General features: G+C 44.8%; 1 protein-coding gene across 1 annotated transcript in view; it reads right to left on the reverse strand.

Annotated features, from left to right (window-relative positions):
• Nucleotides 1-19,431, reverse strand: part of LOC126209869 (TRAF3-interacting protein 1-like) — a 183,217-nt gene that overhangs the window by 160,010 nt on the left and 3,776 nt on the right. Inside the window, exon 2 of the mRNA XM_049938994.1 lies at nucleotides 12,064-12,346. Within this exon, the coding sequence (XP_049794951.1) occupies nucleotides 12,064-12,346 (283 nt within the window). The remainder of the gene's footprint in view (nucleotides 1-12,063; nucleotides 12,347-19,431) is intronic.

Raw genomic sequence — 19,431 nt, forward strand, 5'->3', positions numbered from 1 at the left:
TGCGGGCATGATTTTAGAACTGCATTGGCAGGCTTACGCGGCACACGTGTTTGCGAGCTAGGCTGCAGCTGTGCAGACGTGCGCGAGGGCCGTTTAGCGTCCCGTGCTGCGCGCCCGGCGGGCCGGTCAATGCGACACATTGCTGGCGAAGTTGCAAATGATTCCTGAGCAAAGTCAAGTGTGTCTTGCCTATCCAATATGTCTATTACTTGTTGAAGGGAGGGATTAACTAGTTTCAAAATCTGTTCCCGTATGCGAACATCAGAAAAGTTCTGTGCTATTGCATCACGCACCATAGTATCTGATAACGGAAGTCCACATTCACATGCAAAATCACAATCCCTAGTAAGTCCTTGCAATGTTGCAACCCACTCCCTATTAGTCTGACCGGCCGTACGTTTGGTACGAAAGAACGTATACCTTTTTACAACTACATTAACTGTTTCTTTGAAATAGGCATCTAAAGCAGACAAAATTTCGTCGTAGGACAGAGTTGCGACGTCGCATCGGGGAAACAATTTCACTATCACACGGTAGGTAGACACACCGACACAAGAAAGCAAAAACGGCTGCCGCTCATTACCTTGAATTCTGTAGGCGGCTAGATGGAAGCCGAACTGTCGAGACCATTCTTGCCAGGTCTCGTGGGTTGAATCAAAATTACGGAAGGACAGCGCAACGGCATGTTGTGGCTGCGGTAGCGATGAAGCGGCGGCGGCCGCATCGGTTTGCAGCGCACGTTGACCCTGGGCGAGCTGTCCCAGGGCATCCACTAACGCCTGCGTCTGCTGATTCTGCAAGCGATAAAATTCGGACAGTACATCTGGCGAAGCCATGACACAAGTAAATGTAAGCAATCAGAAAGAACACTTTTCCCTCGTCGCCAATGATGTGTTAGTGAATGTGCCAACACCTTGTAGATAGAGGAGGCCGAAATGCACGCTATCTAACGCAGGCGGGCGTGAATTCTGGAACAGGATAAGTAGTGAATTCTAATAAGAAAAGTATGCAGCTCCTCGAATACTTAACTTTTATTTATCCTTGTTGTGAATACAGCATTCTTGATGAGACATTTCATACGATAACTATCAAACTATGTAAGGCTAATGGCGCCTTGCTAAGTCGTAGCCATTAACTTAGCTGAAGGCTATTCTGTCTCTCGGCAAATGAGAGCAAAGGCTTCGTCCGTATAGGCGCTAGCAACGTCGTCGTACAACTGGGGCGAGTTCTCGTACGTCTCTCGAGACCTGCCGTGTGGTGGCGCTCGATCTGCGATCCTGACAGTGGCGACACGCGGGTCCAACATGTACTAATGGACCGCGGCCGATTTAAGCTACCACCTAGCAAGTGTGGTGTCTGGCAGTGACACCACATTATAAGCAGTCCAACTACTTACAGAAAAGATTCCGATATCCGGCTACTGGACTGGAATGTCTTCACCGTTAATAGTTAAATACGGGACGTGTTTTTAAAGTAAGGTTCGTTTTGTTGTAAACAGTAGTAGTTCGCGCGCATAATGTAGTTCAGGGGAGAGAAGTCTTCCGAAGTAAGAGTGATTTCGGGTGTGCCGCAGGGGAGTGTCGTAGGACCGTTGCTATTCACAATATACATAAATGACCTTGTGGATACGACCGGAAATTCACTGACGCTTTTTGCGGATGATGCTGTGGTATATCGAGAGGTTGTAACAATGGAAAATTGTACTGAAATACAGGAGGATCTGCGGCGAATTGACGCATGGTGCAGGGAATGACAATTGAATCTCAATGTAGACAAGTGTAATGTACTGCGAATACATAGAAAGAAAGATCCCTTATCATTTAGCTGCAATATAGCAGGCCAGAAACTGGAAGCAGTTAATTCCATAAATTATCTGGGAGTGATTTAAAATGGAATGATCATATAAAGTTGATCGTCGGTAAAGCAGATGCCAGACTGAGATTCAATGGAAGAATCCTAAGGAAATGCAATCCGAAAACAAAGGAAGTAGGTTACAGTACGCTTGTTCGCCCACTGCTTGAATACTGCTCAGCAGTGTGGGATCCGTACCAAATAGGGTTGATAGAAGAGATAGAGAAGATCCAACGGAGAGCAGCGCGTTCGCTACAGGATCATTTAGTAATCGCGAAAGCGTTATGGAGATGATAGATAAACTCCAGTGGAAGACTCTGCAGGAGAGAAGCTCAGTAGCTCGGTACGGGCTTTTGTTAAAGTTTCGAGAACATACCTTCACCGAAGAGTCCAGCAGTATATTGCTCCCTCCTACGTATATATCGCGAAAAGACCATGAGGATAAAATCAGAGAGATTAGAGCCCACACAGAGGCATACCGACAATCCTTTCCACGAACAATACGAGACTGGAATAGAAGGGAGAACCGATAGAGGTACTCAAGGTACCCTCCGCCACACACCGTCAGGTGGCTTGTGGCGTATGGATGTAGATGTAGATGTAGAATACCTGTTGGGCTGTGGTGTGAATGGGAATTTGGAGTGAGGAGAGAGGCGTGCTGCAGTAGACTGTGCAATTGCGCAAAGCCACTCTGCCAGGTGGCGTTGTAGTTAGTACATCTGCCTAGTGAGCAGGGGATCTGTGTTTGAATCCCGGCCTTGGTACAGATTTTCATTCGTAGTTTCAGTCTGTATGTATACATCATTAATATTATTAATTGATAGGTACTCACGAAGCATTGTCCTTGTGAGTATCTGACAAAACTACATCGAAGATTAGCGTTTTATTGTACGACACATACCAGGAACACTATTATTTCAATATATAATCATAAGTTAAAATTTTATTTTGCCAGGTGTATACGCCCCGGAGCAACCGCGAAAAACGCGGGAATTTTTTCTAACGGGAAAAATACGGGAAGAATTCGAGATTGTTTAAAAATCTACATCTAAATCTACATCTACATTGATACTCTGCAAATCACATTTAAGTGCCTGGCAGAGGGTTCATTGAACCGCCTTCACAATTCTCTATTATTCCAATCTCGTATAGCGCCCGGAATTAATGAACACCTATGTCTTTCCGTACGAGCTCTGATTTGTCTTATTTTATCGTGGTGATCGTTCATCCCTATGTAGGTCGGTGTTAACAAAATATTTTCGCATTCGGAGGAGAAAGTTGGTGATTGGAATTTCTTGAGAAGATTCCGTAGCAACGGAAAACGCCTTTCTTTTAACGATTTCCAGCCCAAATCCTGTATCATTTCTGTGATACTCTCTCCCATATTTCGCGATAATACAAAACGTGCTGTCTTTGTTTGAACTTTTTCGATGTACTCCGTCAGTCTCATCTGGTAAGGATCCCACACCGCGCAGCAGTATTTTAGGACGAACGAGCGTAGTATAGGCAGTCTCCTTAGTAGGTCTGTTACATTTTCTAAGTGTCCTACCAATAAAACTCAGCCTTCGGTTAGCCTTCCCCACAACATTTTCTATATGTTCCTTCCAATTTGAGTTGTTAGTAATTGTAATACCTAGGTATTTAGTTGAATTTACGGCTTTTAGATTAGACTGATTTATCGTGTAACCGGTTTAATGAATTCCTTTTAGCACTCATGTGGATGACCTCACACTTTTCGTTATTCAGAGTCCACTGCCACTTTTCGCACCATTCAGATATTTTTTGTAAATCGTTTTGCAGTTTGTTTTGATTTTCTGATGACTTTATTAGTCGATTATCGACAGCGTTATCTGCAAACAACCGAAGACGGCTGCTCAGATTGTCTCCCAAAAAATGCCGGGAATTTTTCCTTGTTTAGGTTTCCAGTTAATTTTTGGTAATTTTGACTGGTGAGCACTGATACTCTAACAAATAATTTTATTTTAGCTCGCTACGTAGAATAATACTGCAGGAATAAAACATAAGTGAGAAAATAACACCAAAATAAAATTTTATTTGCAAAGGAAATGCGCCATTTACAACGAGAAAAAACAGCGCACTCTGAGGCGTCTGCCGACACCAAAATGTATCAAAGGCTTTAGGATGATGACTGTATAATACTTTGTAACAAGAAACTGCTTTCGATGAGCGTGACGTTACAACTGTTTACATATCTAACAAGTCACGAGAAAATATTGCCAACGTTGGTTTTAGAAGCGTAACTTCCAAAGTAGATTTTCTTTTAGGCAAGATGAATTATGTTACATGCGAGAATGCGCGGTAAATTTCTTTTTAATCACGGAGCGTTTGATTCTCATTCAGAACTTAACAATCTGAGCGTTATGCACTTAGAAAAATTTCGGATCCGGAAGTCCAGCCATTTGTGGCGTTATTTAAAATTTTACTGTCACAGTTGTGTTTGCTATATCTTAAAGAGTAACAGACGCGTTAAAAAAGAGCAAACTTCAAGCTTAGTTTTTCATATGTATTTTAGTTCTTTCATAGATCACAAATATCGATGGCAGAAAGTACAGCTGTTCTTCAAAAAAAGTGTGAGGTGAGTTCTTGAGCTATATCACACGTAATCGTCTTTTTCTAAGGAAAAATCAAAGTGTTCTGGCATGCAGAGCGATGTGTTGCAATCAGACGAATGCCAGTTTGTTTCTTTTCTGCTTGTTTTGCCAGTGGGGTTGCTTCTTTTCGGCTTGTTTTGCCAGTGAATTGTTTCGCCTTCTCCAACCCGTGCACCAAACAGTTCTAACTTTCGCTGCTGCTTCTTTTGAAGTAGTCCTATAAATAGACAATAGGAGGCAGCAACTATCAAGCGACAGGTAGCGGGACATCCGACCTAGCTCTCATATGAAATAAGCCCGGTTTTCAAGCGATAGGTGTCCCGCACTGTATTCAGGTTGGGGTCCAAAGCGACAAGCATAAAGCAAAACACGTGTGTCAAATGCAACTGCTACATTCACTGATCTACTATTTGCTTTCAGTCACGACTGGCGGAATGTTACGTGATACCACGTACTTATACGTTTGTGACTATTACAGCGCCATCTATCACAAAGCAAAAAAAGTGGTCCAACTAAAACATTCATATTTCTTTACGTACTACACGAATATGTAGTAAAAATGTTGGTTCCTATTTAAAAAAAAAAAACAGTTGATATCCGTTTGACCTATGGCAGCGCCATCTAGCGGGCCAACCATAGCGCCATCTGGTTTTCCTATTCAAGCTAGACGAGTTCCGTTCTTTGTAGTTTTTTCGTTTGATGATTATTTCGTGAGATATTTGGCCCAGTCACTATCAATGGACCACCCTGTATATGGCGCTACCATCAGGTACAGGGAGAGACGGGTCGTATACAATATGTACAACAGCCAAGAGGAAATAATTAGAGTGGACGACCAAGAACGAAGTGCTCGTATTAAGAAGGGTGTAAGACAAGGGTTTAGAGTTTCGTCCCTACAGTTCAATCTGTACATGAGGAACTAATGATGGAAATAAAAGTAAGTTTCAGGAGTGGAATTAATATTTAAGGTGAAAGGATATCAATGATACGATTCGATGATGACATTGATACCTGAGAGAAAGTGAAGATTACATGATCTGCTGAAAGGAATGAAGAGTCTGATGAATGCAGAGCATGGATTGAGAGTAAATCGAAGAAAGACGAAGGTAATGAGAAGTAGCAGAAATGAGAGCAGCGAGTAACTTAACATCAGGATTGGTGGTCACGAAGTAGATGAAGTTAAGGAATTCTGCTACCTAGGTAGCAAAACAATCAATGACGGACGGAGCAAGGAGGACATCAAAAGCAGACTCGCTATGGCAAAAAAGGCATTTCTGTCCAAGAGAAGTCTACTAATATCAAATATCGGCCTTAATTTGAGGAAGAAATTTCTGAGAATGTACGTCTGGAGTACAGCATTGTATGGTAGTGAAACATGGACTGTGGGAAAACCGGAACAGAAGAGAATCGAAGCATTTGACATGTGGTGCTATAGACGAATGTTGAAAATTAGGTGGACTGATAAGGAATGAGGTGGTTCTGCACAGAATCGGAGAGGAAAGGAATATGTGGAAAACACTGATAAGGAGAAGGGACAGGATGATAGGACATCTGCTAAGACATGAGGGAATGACTTCCATGGTACTAGAGGGAGCTGTAGAGGGCAAAAACTGTAGAGGAAGACAGAGACTGGAATACATCCAGCAAATAATTGAGGACGTAGGTTGGAGGTGCTACTCTCAGATGAAGAGGTTAGCACAGGAGAGGAATTCGTGTCGGGGTGCATCAAACCAGTCAGAAGATTGATGGCCGAAAAAAAAGGAGCTACTACAGCCGTCTGTATATGTGCACGAGCTTCTGTCAGCTCAGTGTATTACGCAACACTCAATGTTGCGCAACAAATGTAGGGTGTTCAAAAAAAGTACCGAATACATTGAGAGGCGGTAGCATTCATCGAAGCAATAAAAATAAGTCCCATAAACCCGGGTCCTGAAACGCATACTTCCCGAGATAAAGAGGGCTGAGCTATGCCTGGTTGCATTTATTATCGCAGTCGTTGCATTGGCGCTCCGTCAAATGTGTCGGCAGGGTATTATGATGTCTTTCTCACAGTACTCTACTTACCATTAGGTGGTTGCAGTCAGTTGTGTGGTTCGAGTTCGTGTTGTACGGTACGTTTTTGTGTGCCTTGTTGTACAATACTGTCAACCTGGAGTACGTATCACGGTGTTTTAGCTGCCTCCTAAGGCGGATTTACTTATGTGTTTACTGTTATTGTGCTGTTTGTAAATAAAAAGGCAATACACTTACATTTTCTCTCTTACACCACTTGTTACCAATAGAAGCCTACTATTCGCCAAGTGAAATGGTGGCTGTAATATTCTGCTAAGGGTTAGCAAATGGGCGTCATGTACGGGTCCGTGCCCTCTACGCTTAAAAATAACCACAGGGCAGAGTGTCCTCTGATTAGCTGTTCAGCAGACTTTTCCAGCATCTGAGGGACACAGGTAGGCTTTGATCTCGGAAAACTGACAGTGGAAGGCCCCAAACAGTCCGCACCCCCGACATGCATGAGCGTGTGCTATGTTCGATGGAAGAAACCCCTGGGACCAGTGTGTGACAGCAGAAAGCGTGTTTCATTCTGTGATCTGGGGAGTACTTCATGAACAATTGCTGCACCCATATCATCCACAGCGTGTTCAGGCCCTAAGGCCACAAGATCGTCACGGTAGACGGCCGTTTTGTCAATGGCTGTTGCAGAAGTGTGCCGCAGATCCACTATCCACATCCAACATTTTATTTACCGATGAGGCAGGGATCGCAAGAGACGTTGTTATGAATTCTTTAACCAGCATTTATTGGCAGATGTAAATCCCCAAGCAGTTCAGGAAAGAGGACACCAACACCAATTCTCAATCAAGTTATTGGCAGGTGTACTTGGCGATAGATTAATAGGGCGACGCGTGCTGTCACTAAGGTTAACTGGGGCGCATTGTCTGGCCTTTCTCATTAATGTATTGCCTACCTTCGCCGAGGCTGTGTCACTGTAGCAACGAACACAAATGTGGTTCATGCATGATGGCGCACCACCACACGTTTGTCACAATGTGTGCGAGCGTCTGAAGCAGACATTACAGGGCCGCTGGAGTGGTCGGTGTGGCGGGAGGGGAGGGGGGAGGCACACAGCTTGGGCTGCTCGTTCCTCAGACCTCAATCCCATTGACTTTTGGTTATGGGGCATTTGAAGGAACTGGTCTATGCCACGTGCGGACATAACAGGATCGCGTGTTCGATGCGTGGTAGCAGATACAACAACCGGGTATACTTCAAAGGGTGAGTAATTCCTTACGCCGAAGGGCAGAGGGGTGCATTGTCGTGAGTGGATGCCACGTAGAACGCCTCCTGTAAACACGTGTTTATCGCAGAAAGTATGTGGACCCGGGTTTGTTGGACTTATTTTCCTTGTTTCGATGAGTATTACCACCTCTCAAACTATTCGACACTTTTTTGAACACCCTGTATCAAGATCATACAATGAAGGCTTTCACGGCGAGGTGTTTCAGCTGCCGAGAATTTTTCCGGGTTGTATGGTCATGGTCGATGCAACTTCTTTATTCCTGACGTTTCGTCCAAAGCTACGTTGGACATCTTCGGAGGTGCTCCTGGATGTGCTGAGTCTTGCCGACTGACGAGTTGGACGTCGAAGAACGGCCTAAGTACCATGGGAAGTGAGCGTGGTCTGGATTTCACGTGATAGCAGAGATAAACCTTGTCAAGAATAAAATATAACTATCGATCATAGTATGTCAAAGATAAAAATTTCTCATCGATTCTGTAGCGCCACTATCCATATATCGCTGAGTTTCATAGCTTCTTCTTTTCTGTTAAAATTATCTCCATGTTTACATATTTATATATATTGCATAAGGATTCCAATTATCATCTGTTAAAATTATCCCCATGTTTATATGTTTATATACGTTTATACATATTGCATAAGGATTCCAATCGTCATCCACAACAGAAAAGAAGTGTAATTAAAAGTCTAGTGGACAGAGCTAAAAGGATTTGTGCGCCAGAATACTTGGACGCCGAGTTAAAACAACTAAAGCAGGCTTTTCAGAAGAAGGGTTACTCTAGTAAGGAAATAAATAGAGTTTTGCGACTGAATAACAGCAGGCCTAAGGACAACGATAGGACACAGTGATGAAAGAACACGGTTTCTCTACCCTTCATCAAAAAAGTAACGGATCAAATCGGCAAGATTTTAAGAGAACATAACGTTCGACCGATTTTCAGACCAACTAAGAAAATAGGCCGAGCGCTTCGTTCCATTAAGGATGAACGTCCCCTCTGTCTGCAAGTGGTGTATACAAGATTCTCTGTAAATGTGGTAGGGTCTACACTGGAACTAGAAAGAGGAGTGTGAATACACATAAAAGTCTTTGCCGACTAGAGAAAACAGGCAAGTCAGCTATGGCGGCACATGCTCTTCAGTCGGGTGATCACGTAGTGAAATTTTCGGAAACTGAAGTTTTATGTACTATGACGAACTATTATCCATGGCTGTATAGAGAAGCCATGGAAATATATAAACATGGGGATAATTTTAACAGAAAATAAGAAGCTATGAAACTCAGCGATATACGCATGGACAGTGGTGCTACAGAGTCGATGAGAAGTTTTTATCTTTGACATGCTATGATCGATAATTATATTTTATCCTTGAGAAGGTTTATCTCTGCTATCACGTGAAATCCAGACCACACCCACTTTCCACAGTATTTGATTCCGTTTTTCTAGATTTCCGGAAAGCTTTTGACACCGTTCCTCACAAGCGACTTCTAATCAAGCTGCGGGCCTATGGGGTATCGTCTCAGTTGTGCGACTAGATTCGTGATTTCCTGTCAGGAAGGTCGCAGTTCGTATTAATAGACGGCAAATCATCGAGCAAAATTGAAGTGATATCAGGTGTTCCCCAGGGAAGCGTCCTTGGACCTCTGCTGTTCCTGATCTACACTCCTGGAAATGGAAAAAAGAACACATTGACACCGGTGTGTCAGACCCACCATACTTGCTCCGGACACTGCGAGAGGGCTGTACAAGCAATGATCACACGCACGGCACAGCGGACACACCAGGAACCGCGGTGTTGGCCGTCGAATGGCGCTAGCTGCGCAGCATTTGTGCACCGCCGCCGTCAGTGTCAGCCAGTTTGCCGTGGCATACGGAGCTCCATCGCAGTCTGTAACACTGGTAGCATGCCGCGACAGCGTGGACGTGAACCGTATGTGCAGTTGACGGACTTTGAGCGAGGGCGTATAGTGGGCATGCGGGAGGCCGGGTGGACGTACCGCCGAATTGCTCAACACGTGGGGCGTGAGGTCTCCACAGTACATCGATGTTGTCGCCAGTGGTCGGCGGAAGGTGCACGTGCCCGTCGACCTGGGACCGGACCGCAGCGACGCACGGATGCACGCCAAGACCGTAGGATCCTACGCAGTGCCGTAGGGGACCGCACCGCCACTTCCCAGCAAATTAGGGACACTGTTGCTCCTGGGGTATCGGCGAGGACCATTCGCAACCGTCTCCATGAAGCTGGGCTACGGTCCCGCACACCGTTAGGCCGTCTTCCGCTCACGCCCCAACATCGTGCAGCCCGCCTCCAGTGGTGTCGCGACAGGCGTGAATGGAGGGACGAATGGAGACGTGTCGTCTTCAGCGATGAGAGTCGCTTCTGCCTTGGTGCCAATGATGGTCGTATGCGTGTTTGGCGCCGTGCAGGTGAGCGCCACAATCAGGACTGCATAAGACCGAGGCACACAGGGCCAACACCCGGCATCATGGTGTGGGGAGCGATCTCCTACACTGGCCGTACACCACTGGTGATCGTCGAGGGGACACTGAATAGTGCACGGTACATCCAAACCGTCATCGAACCCATCGTTCTACCATTCCTAGACCGGCAAGGGAACTTGCTGTTCCAACAGGACAATGCACGTCCGCATGTATCCCGTGCCACCCAACGTGCTCTAGAAGGTGTAAGTCAACTACCCTGGCCAGCAAGATCTCCGGATCTGTCCCCCATTGAGCATGTTTGGGACTGGATGAAGCGTCGTCTCACGCGGTCTGCACGTCCAGCACGAACGCTGGTCCAACTGAGGCGCCAGGTGGAAATGGCATGGCAAGCCGTTCCACAGGACTACATCCAGCATCTCTACGATCGTCTCCATGGGAGAATAGCAGCCTGCATTGCTGCGAAAGGTGGATATACACTGTACTAGTGCCGACATTGTGCATGCTCTGTTGCCTGTGTCTATGTGCCTGTGGTTCTGTCAGTGTGATCATGTGATGTATCTGACCCCAGGAATGTGTCAATAAAGTTTCCCCTTCCTGGGACAATGAATTCACGGTGTTCTTATTTCAATTTCCAGGAGTGTATATAAATGACCTGGGTGACAATCTGAGCAGTTCTCCTAGGTTGTTCGCAGATGATGCTGTAATTTACCATCTAGTAAGGTCATCCGAAGACCAGTATCAGTTGCAAAGCGATTTCGAAAAGATTGCTGTATGGTGTGGCAGGTGGCAGTTGACGCTAAATAACTAAAAGTGAGAGGTGATCCACATGAGTTCCAAAAGTAATCCGTTGGAATTCGATTACTCGATAAATAGTACAATTCTCGAGGCTGTCAATTCAACTAAGTACCTGGGTATTAAAATTACGAACAACTTCAGTTGGAAAGACCACATAGATAATATTGTGGGGAAGGCGAGTCAAAGGTTGCGTTTTATTGGCAGGACACTTAGAAGATGCAACAAGTCCACTAAAGAGACAGCCTACACTACACTCGTTCGTCCTCTGTTAGAATACTGCTGCGCGGTGTGGGATCCTTACCAGGTGGGATTGACGGAGGACATCGAAAGGGTGCAAAAAAGGGCAGCTCGTTTTGTATTATCACATAATAGGGGAGAGAGTGTGGCAGATATGATACGCGAGTTGCGATGGAAGACATTAAAGCAAAGCCTTTTTCGTCGCGGCGAGATCTATTTACGAAATTTCAGTCACCAACTTTCTCTTCCGAATGCGAAAATATTTTGTTGAGCCCAACCTATATAGGTAGGAATGATCATCAAAATCAAATAAATCAGAGCTCGAACAGAAAGGTTTAAGTGTTCGTTTTTCCCGCGCGCTGTTCGGGAGTGGAATGGTAGAGAGATAGTATGATTGTGGTTCAAGGTACCCTCTGCCAAGCACTTAAATGTGAATTGCAGAGTAATCATGTAGATGTAGATGTAGATGTAGGCCGTTCTTCGACGTCCGACTCGTCAGTAAGACTCAGCACAACCAGGAGCACCTCCGAAGATGTCCAACGTAGCTTTGGATGAAACGTCAGGGACAGAGGAGTTCCATGGACCACGGCCATACCACCCGGAAAAATTCTCGGCACCTGTATCAAGAGTATGAGGATCCCTCCAGGAAATGTTCCTGATGAACCGGAGACCCGATTAATGAGGGCAGGATAAGGGCAGGATAAGCGAAGTTCCTCTGTACGTAATTACTGCCAATTTGAAGCCTATTTTCCACGCAGCCCAGAGTAGAAGCGGCCGTCGACGGGTATTCCCCCGCGTGCGGCGGCGTCAGTCAGCTGTCAGTCAGTACCTGGCGGTGCCCGCGCGGGCGACAGCAGCGCCGCGCGCGGGCCGGCGTTGCGACTCTCCGGCTCGCCTCCGCGGCCCGGCTCAGTCTGCCACGAGCGGCGGCGGCGAAAGGACGTCGCGCGGTGGGACAGGGACAGGCACCCCGTCTGGCTGCTGAGAAGCTCGCGCCGCGCGCTCTCTCCACAGCCGCAGGCGTCGCGCCGCCGCACAGCTGCACACACACGACGCTCCCCTCTGCCTAGCGCCGGTACGTACGCGCGCCACACACTGCCTAGCCTAGCTGGCTGCCGATGCAGTCGCAACAATGCGACTTTCTGTGTGTGACATTTTCCCGCCTCTATGAAGGCCTAACGTACTAAAATCACCATACCTCACGGCATGTTCGTGACCAACAAACTCTCGAGATAAAGAAAGCATGCCATCCGCGATAAACAAGTACAACAGTGCTGAATATTCTGGAACAATGCCAATATGGCGACAATATGTTAGATCAAAATAAACACGAAAATGTGCGGGTCGAACAAGAGTAGTAATAGGTAGCGAGCTGGATGCTGTGTTCTAGGCTGCTAGGCAATCACAACAATGAGACCTTTTCTATGCGACAGTTTTCTATATTTAAGGAGGGCCTGACGCAATGATACTCTTGTGTCCAACATCCCATTGCATGTTTCTGAAGAACAATCTCTCAAGACCGTCAAAACAGTGTCGAGACGAACAAATGTAACAGTAAAGAATGTACTGTAATAACAATGCCAACATCGTGACAATGCGTCAAAATACAACTAATAAAAATGTCAATTGAAGCAAAACACAGCGCGCTTTTAAGGATTGTTGTAGTAAACAGGTAAATTATATCTGGCTAATGATGATGTTATATCAAAAACGTAATAGTGTTAAAACGTTTTACTATTAATGAAGGAGGCAACAAATTACAATCTTATGCAGATAATCTCATTGTTGGTTTCTCAAAGGAGGGCCCTTTAAGAACAAAAAAACCGTGTTGTACAAAACCTTACGCTGCTGACAGGTTAAACGAAGCTCTGTTGAGGGCAAAAGTGATACTGTCAATACCCAGCAAAATTAGCGTACCGGCACCAATAGTCAGACTCAAACTGATATCATTTGGACATTAATACATTAATTTCAGGGACATTCGGAATCCAATGGCTGATGTAGTAATGCTCCATGATGGGATTGTTGAACATTCTGTAACAATGCCACATGGTGACAAAAGCTTGGCACCAAAAGAACGCCAAATTCCCTCTTAGCTATTCTTTGGCCATTGCTATAAGCCTAGTGTTTGCATGTGTGTGCATAAAATCCTAACCAAAAATAGCTAGCTGCATGCTGTGCAGTGCACAATTGATCCAATCCCAACAATGCGACCTTAGATGACACTTTCCCGTTATGATTAAGGACCTGACGCACTGACATTATTATATTCGATGTTCCACATCATGTTTCTGCAGGCCACCTCTCAAGATCGTCAAAACTTGTGGCTCCATGACGAACAAACATGACAGAGTTGAATATACAGGAACAATGCCACCAGCCTGGCAGCAAGCTAGATCAAAACGAAAATATACTTACATGGTCGTAAAAAAAAATCAACTGCAGGTAACTAGCTGGCGGTTTTACACTTGCCTGCTGATGCAATTCCAACAATGTGATCTTATCTGTGTGACAGTTTCCCTTCTTTCTGAGGCTCTAACGTAGGCCTACTGGAATTATTATGTTCGCTATCCCACAGCACGTTTCTTAAGAACAACAAAACATATCGCTCTGTGACGAACAAATATTACAATGTTGAACATTCTGGAACAATGGCGATAATGTTTACACCGAACTAAAATAAATATGGATGTAGACAAAAAAACAATATACTTTCAAGGATCTTAGTAGTCATCATCATCAGTGTTCTGCCAAAAGGCAGGTTTTCACATGGTAGTTCTCCAGGCTATCCAGTCTTCTGCCATCCTCTTCAGGTCTGTATAATTTCCTCTTCCCTTTATGTCGTCTATCTCCTTCTTTCTCTCAGTCTTCTCCCAAAAACCAATCCTTCCAAAGCATCTGTTAGCAAGCACTCCCTTCTCAATGAATGTCCCAACCAGTTCTTTTTCCTTTCTGTTACAACCTTCAGCGGACATCTTCTCTCACCAATCCTTTCCAATACTCTTTCATTACTCACTCTTTCCATCCAACTAATCCTCTCCATTCTCCACATCGACATCTCAAATGCTTCTAATCTTTTTTCATCCTCTCGTCTCAGCGTCCATGTTTCTGCCTCATATAGTGCCACACTCCAGACAAAACATTTGCCAAGCCTTTGTCTTAGTCCTTTATCTAATTTGCCACATAAGAGTCTCCTCTTTCTGTTGAATGCCTCCTTCGCTATGGCAATTCGAGTTTTCACCTCCTGGTGACATCTCAAGTCTCCAGTTATTGTGCTTCCAAGATATTTTAATTCACTTACTTGGCTAATGGTAGATTGTCCTATTTTAATATTGGACAGCCTGCGTCTTGTACTGATGACCATACTCTTTGGTTTTGCTGTGTTTATTTGCATCCTATATTCCAAACAAGCTTCATTCAGATCTTTCAGCATGTTATTTACTGTCCGCTCACTTTCTGCCACTAATACCATGTCATCAGCAAATCTTATACATTCTATTCTCTTTCCACCAATACATATTCCTCTTTTCTCATCTAAGCTTTTCGCAATAATCTCTTAAAGGCATACGTTAAACAACAGTGGGGAAAGGCAGCAACCTTGTTTAACATCTGCTTCCTTCTGGCATTTCATTTCCAATAGTTATCCTTACTTTCTGGTGTAAATATAGATTCTGTATCAGTTGTCTCTCTTTCCAATCTACTCCTTTCCTCTTCAAAATATCAATCAGCTTGTTCCACTGAACTGTCAAAAGCCTTTTCTAAATCTATAAAAACAGCAAATATTTCTCTACCTTTTTCCATATATCTTTCCCGTATAGTTAACAGGCCAATAACATCTCTTGTTCCTTTTCCTCTTCTAAATCCGAACTGCTCCTCTGCAATCCCTCTATCCAGCTTGCCATATAGCCTTCTATTCAACACTCTCAGCAACAGTTTAGCTGCATGAGAAATTAGAATGATGGTCCTATGCACTTCACATTTTTTAGTGTTTCTCTTTTTCTCTATTGGTATCATAACTATTGCAAGGAAGTCCTCAGGCCATTCCCCTTTATCATATATCTCGTTACAGAAATAGTAGTAATTAATAAAATAATCCCTGTAATAGTGAAATAATGTCTATAATGTTATGGTGTATGAACGTTTCATTCCCAATGACGGAGGCAAAAAATTGTACAATTATCCAGAGAATCCAGTTGTTGGCTTTCCAAAGGATGGCTCCTTAAGAACAACACAGATCTGTTATACAGAGTGTCCCGGGAGAAATGGTCAACATTCCTTTCACAGCAACGATCATCCAAAGCAAAACAGTCCAGTAAAGATGGACTCTAAAATGCATACCTTAAGAGCTTTGAGCACTTCTTCATTTCCGATACTGTGGAAGAATTCTTCTTCGCTTTCCTGTGGATCAAAGCAACAAATAATTGTCCAATAAACATGAATTATAAAGTACATATCTTAAAAGCTACGAGCAGTTCTTCATCTTTTCTACTCTTCTACTGAACAACTGCTCGCAGCTTTTGAAGTATGCGTTTTTGCTTGTTTTGGTCCATAATACCTCCTCTCAAAATATGGAAAGCAAAGAGCTTGCAGTAGAAGAGATTTTGTTCAGAGTATCGAGGATGTAGAAGTGCCGACCTCTTCAGGTAGGCATTTTAGAGCCCATGTTACATGAACTTTTTTGCTCCGAACGATCGTTCCTTTCATATTCCTGAATATCGATCACCTCCTGGGACACCCTCCATAAACCTCTGCAGACAGACAAAGCTGCATGGAGGACAAATATGATGCTGTAAGTGTCTTGCAACAGTCCACTCGGTCCGAACAGGCCTTGAAAGGCCCCTACGGTACCGACCGATCGCCGTGCCATACTCAGTCGACAGGCGTCACTGTATGCGGATATGGAATGGCATGTGAGCCGTTGTGAGGTTTCGTGACCGGAGCCGCTACTCCTTAATCAAGTAGCTCGTCAATTTGCCCCACAAGGGCTGGGTGCACCCCACTTGCCAACAGCGCTCGGCAGACCTAGGTGGTCACCCATCCAAGAGCTATCCAAGCACAACAACGCTTAACTTCGCTGGTCTGAGGGGAACCGGTGTTACCACTGAGGCTATGGTTCCTGCAACAGTAGGTAAGACAAAAATTGATAGTGTTGTTGTCGATAATACATTATAAACCAGGTAGCAGATGAAATAACGCTGCGTGATTAACGAAGGCGACAGTGTCTAACATTCTCCAACCACGGGGACAATGTGTTAGAAAAATTAAATTAAATTTAGCGGAGAAAACAGTAATGAGTAGCGAACTGCATGCCTGTACACTATGCTGCTGACTCAAGAACAACAATGCGGTCGTTTCTGTGTGACAGTTTTCCGTATCGATGAAGGCCAAACGCAGTAAAACTATTTTCGTCAGTATCACATGGCAGGTTTCTGCAGAACCATTCCTAAAAATCGGCAAAACACGTCGCTCAATGACAAATAAATATGGACAGTGTGCAACATACAAAGGAGGCGACATCGTCGTAACATATGGACAGAAACAAAAATACGATAAATTTTTCGAGCTCTTAGTAGTGACGCAGTGTAGAGAATCTGCTGCTGACACTGTGGATTCTTCTGTATCAAACATTTAGTTTCTAATGAAACACGAAACGTGATGTCCATTATACTTATCCGGGCTGTTATGCCGTGGTCGGTTGATGAATTCTGTGTCGATTCCCAACGTTTCGTCTCCGACTGCGGGAGACATCTTCAAGGGGGTCCGTAGCTCAATCGAAGGTCCAACACACCCACTGGCTCGCTACTGACTGCCGCTAAATTCCGTGTCCGCGCGCTCCCACGCCGCGGCGTGACGTCACGTGTTTTGAAAACGTCAGTGCAATTGGCCGCTGTCCGTCGCCGTCGATCGCCGTTGCCATCACCCAGTAGTGGACGGGTGGTACACATCTTCTTTAACACCGGCGTCCATATGCCGTTTAATTTCACACCCTCCTCCTTTCGGTTGAAATTATTTGGGTGTTTAGCGATTTCGATTGCCTCCCTGTAGAGCCTTTCGTAATATCCGCTTGTGGCCGGTGGTACTTGCGTCTCCTCGAAACGAATATTGTGGTTCCCTGGCTGGAAAGCATGCTCCGCAACAGCCGCTCGTTCCGTTTCTCCTCTTCTACAATTTCCCTTGTGCTCTTCCAAACGTTTAGAAACAGTTCTTTTGGTGGTACCCGCATAAACACCACCACAGCTGCATGGGATCCTATTTCATCAAAGCTAAGAACTACGTCATTTTCAAATTTTGCTAATAAATTTTAGTTTTCGAAGGCTTAAATCAGTAAAACTTGGTGGAATGCTAAACTGCCTGAGTCTTCTTTTGATAGTGTCTTCTTTAGGAAGAGGATGTTTCAGTACATCTCTTAAAGAACAGAGGAAAGTCCACTGGACCTGACGGGATACCAATTCGATTCTACACAGAGTACGCGAAAGAACTTGCCCCCCTTCTAACAGCCGTGTACCGCAAGTCTCTAGAGGAACGGAGGGTTCCAAATGATTGGAAAAGAGCACAGGTAGTCCCAGTCTTCAAGAAGGGTCGTCGAGCAGATGCGCAAAACTATAGACCTATATCTCCGACGTCGATCTGTTGTAGAATTTTAGAACATGTTTTTTGCTCGAGTATCATGTCGTTTTTGGAAACCCAGAGTCTACTATGTAGGAATCAACATGGATTCCGGAAACAGCGATCGTGTGAGACCCAACTCGCTTTATTTGTTCATGAGACCCAGAAAAAATTAGATACTGGCTCCCAGGTAGATGCTATTTTTCTTGACTTCCGGAAGGCTTTCGATACAGTTCCGCACTGTCGCCTGATAAACAAAGTAAGAGCCTACGGAATATCAGACCAGCTGTGTGGCTGGATTGAAGAGTTTTTAGCAAACAGAACACAGCATGTTGTTATCGATGGAGAGACGTCTACAGACGTTAAAGTAACCTCTGGCGTGCCACAGGGGAGTGTTATGGGACCATCGCTTTTCACAATATATATGAATGACCTAGTAGATAGCGTCGGAAGTTCCGTGCGGCTTTTCGCGGATGATGCTGTAGTATACAGAGAAGTTGCAGCTTTAGAAAATTGTAGCGAAATGCAGGAAGATCTGCAGCGGATAGGCACTTGGTGCAGGGAGTGGCAACTGTCCCTTAACAGAGACAAATGTAATGTATTGCGAATACACAGAAAGAAGGATCCTTTATTGTATGATTATATGATAGCGGAACAAACACTGGTAGCAGTTACTTCTGTAAAATATCTGGGAGTATGCGGTGCGGAACGATTTGAAGTGGAATGATCATATAAAATTAATTGTTGATAAGGCGGGTACCAGGTTGAGATTCATTGGGAGAGTGCTTAGAAAATGTAGTCCATCAACAAAGGAGGTGGCTTACAAAACACTCGTTCGACCTATACTTGAGTATTGCTCATCAGTGTGGGATCCGTACCAGATCGGGTTGACGGAGGAGGTAGAGAAGATCCAAAGAAGAGCGGCGCGTTTCGTCACAGGGTTATTTGGTAACCGTGATAGCGTTCGGGGATGTTTAATAAACTCAAGTGGCAGACTCTGCAAGAGAGGCGCTCTGCATCGTGGTGTAGCTTGCTCGCCAGGTTTCGAGAGGGTGCGTTTCTGGATGAGGTATCGAATATATTGCTTCCCCCTACTTATACCTCCCGAGGAGATCACGAATGTAAAATTAGAGAGATTAGAGCGCGCACGGAGGCTTTCAGACAGTCGTTCTTCCCGCGAACCATACGCGACTGGAACAGGAAAGGGAGGTAATGACAGTGGCACGTAAAGTGCCCTCCGCCACACACCGTTGGGTGGCTTGCGGAGTATAAATGTAGATGTAGATGTAGAACCCTGTATAAGTTAGGCAAAGCAAGGTCGCAGCCTCTGCAATATCTTCAGATGACCAGATAGTATGTCATCCTTTCATAACAGTGAGAATAAGAGGCCTGACTCACTTTTTGAGCATTCTTTGCTTTCAGTAACTCAGCGCTACATCGAGAGAGACGCTCATGAAAAACTACTTTCCTTGTGGTGGCAGTTGAAATAACGCCTCGTGACGAAAGAAGACAACAATAGAATGCACATCTCGCGGTCGTGCGGTAGCGTTCTCGCTTCCCACGCCCGGGTTCCCGGGTTCGATTCCCGGCG

This window comes from Schistocerca nitens, chromosome 10 (assembly GCF_023898315.1).
Source record: "Schistocerca nitens isolate TAMUIC-IGC-003100 chromosome 10, iqSchNite1.1, whole genome shotgun sequence".
NCBI classification, from domain to species: domain Eukaryota; kingdom Metazoa; phylum Arthropoda; class Insecta; order Orthoptera; family Acrididae; genus Schistocerca; species Schistocerca nitens.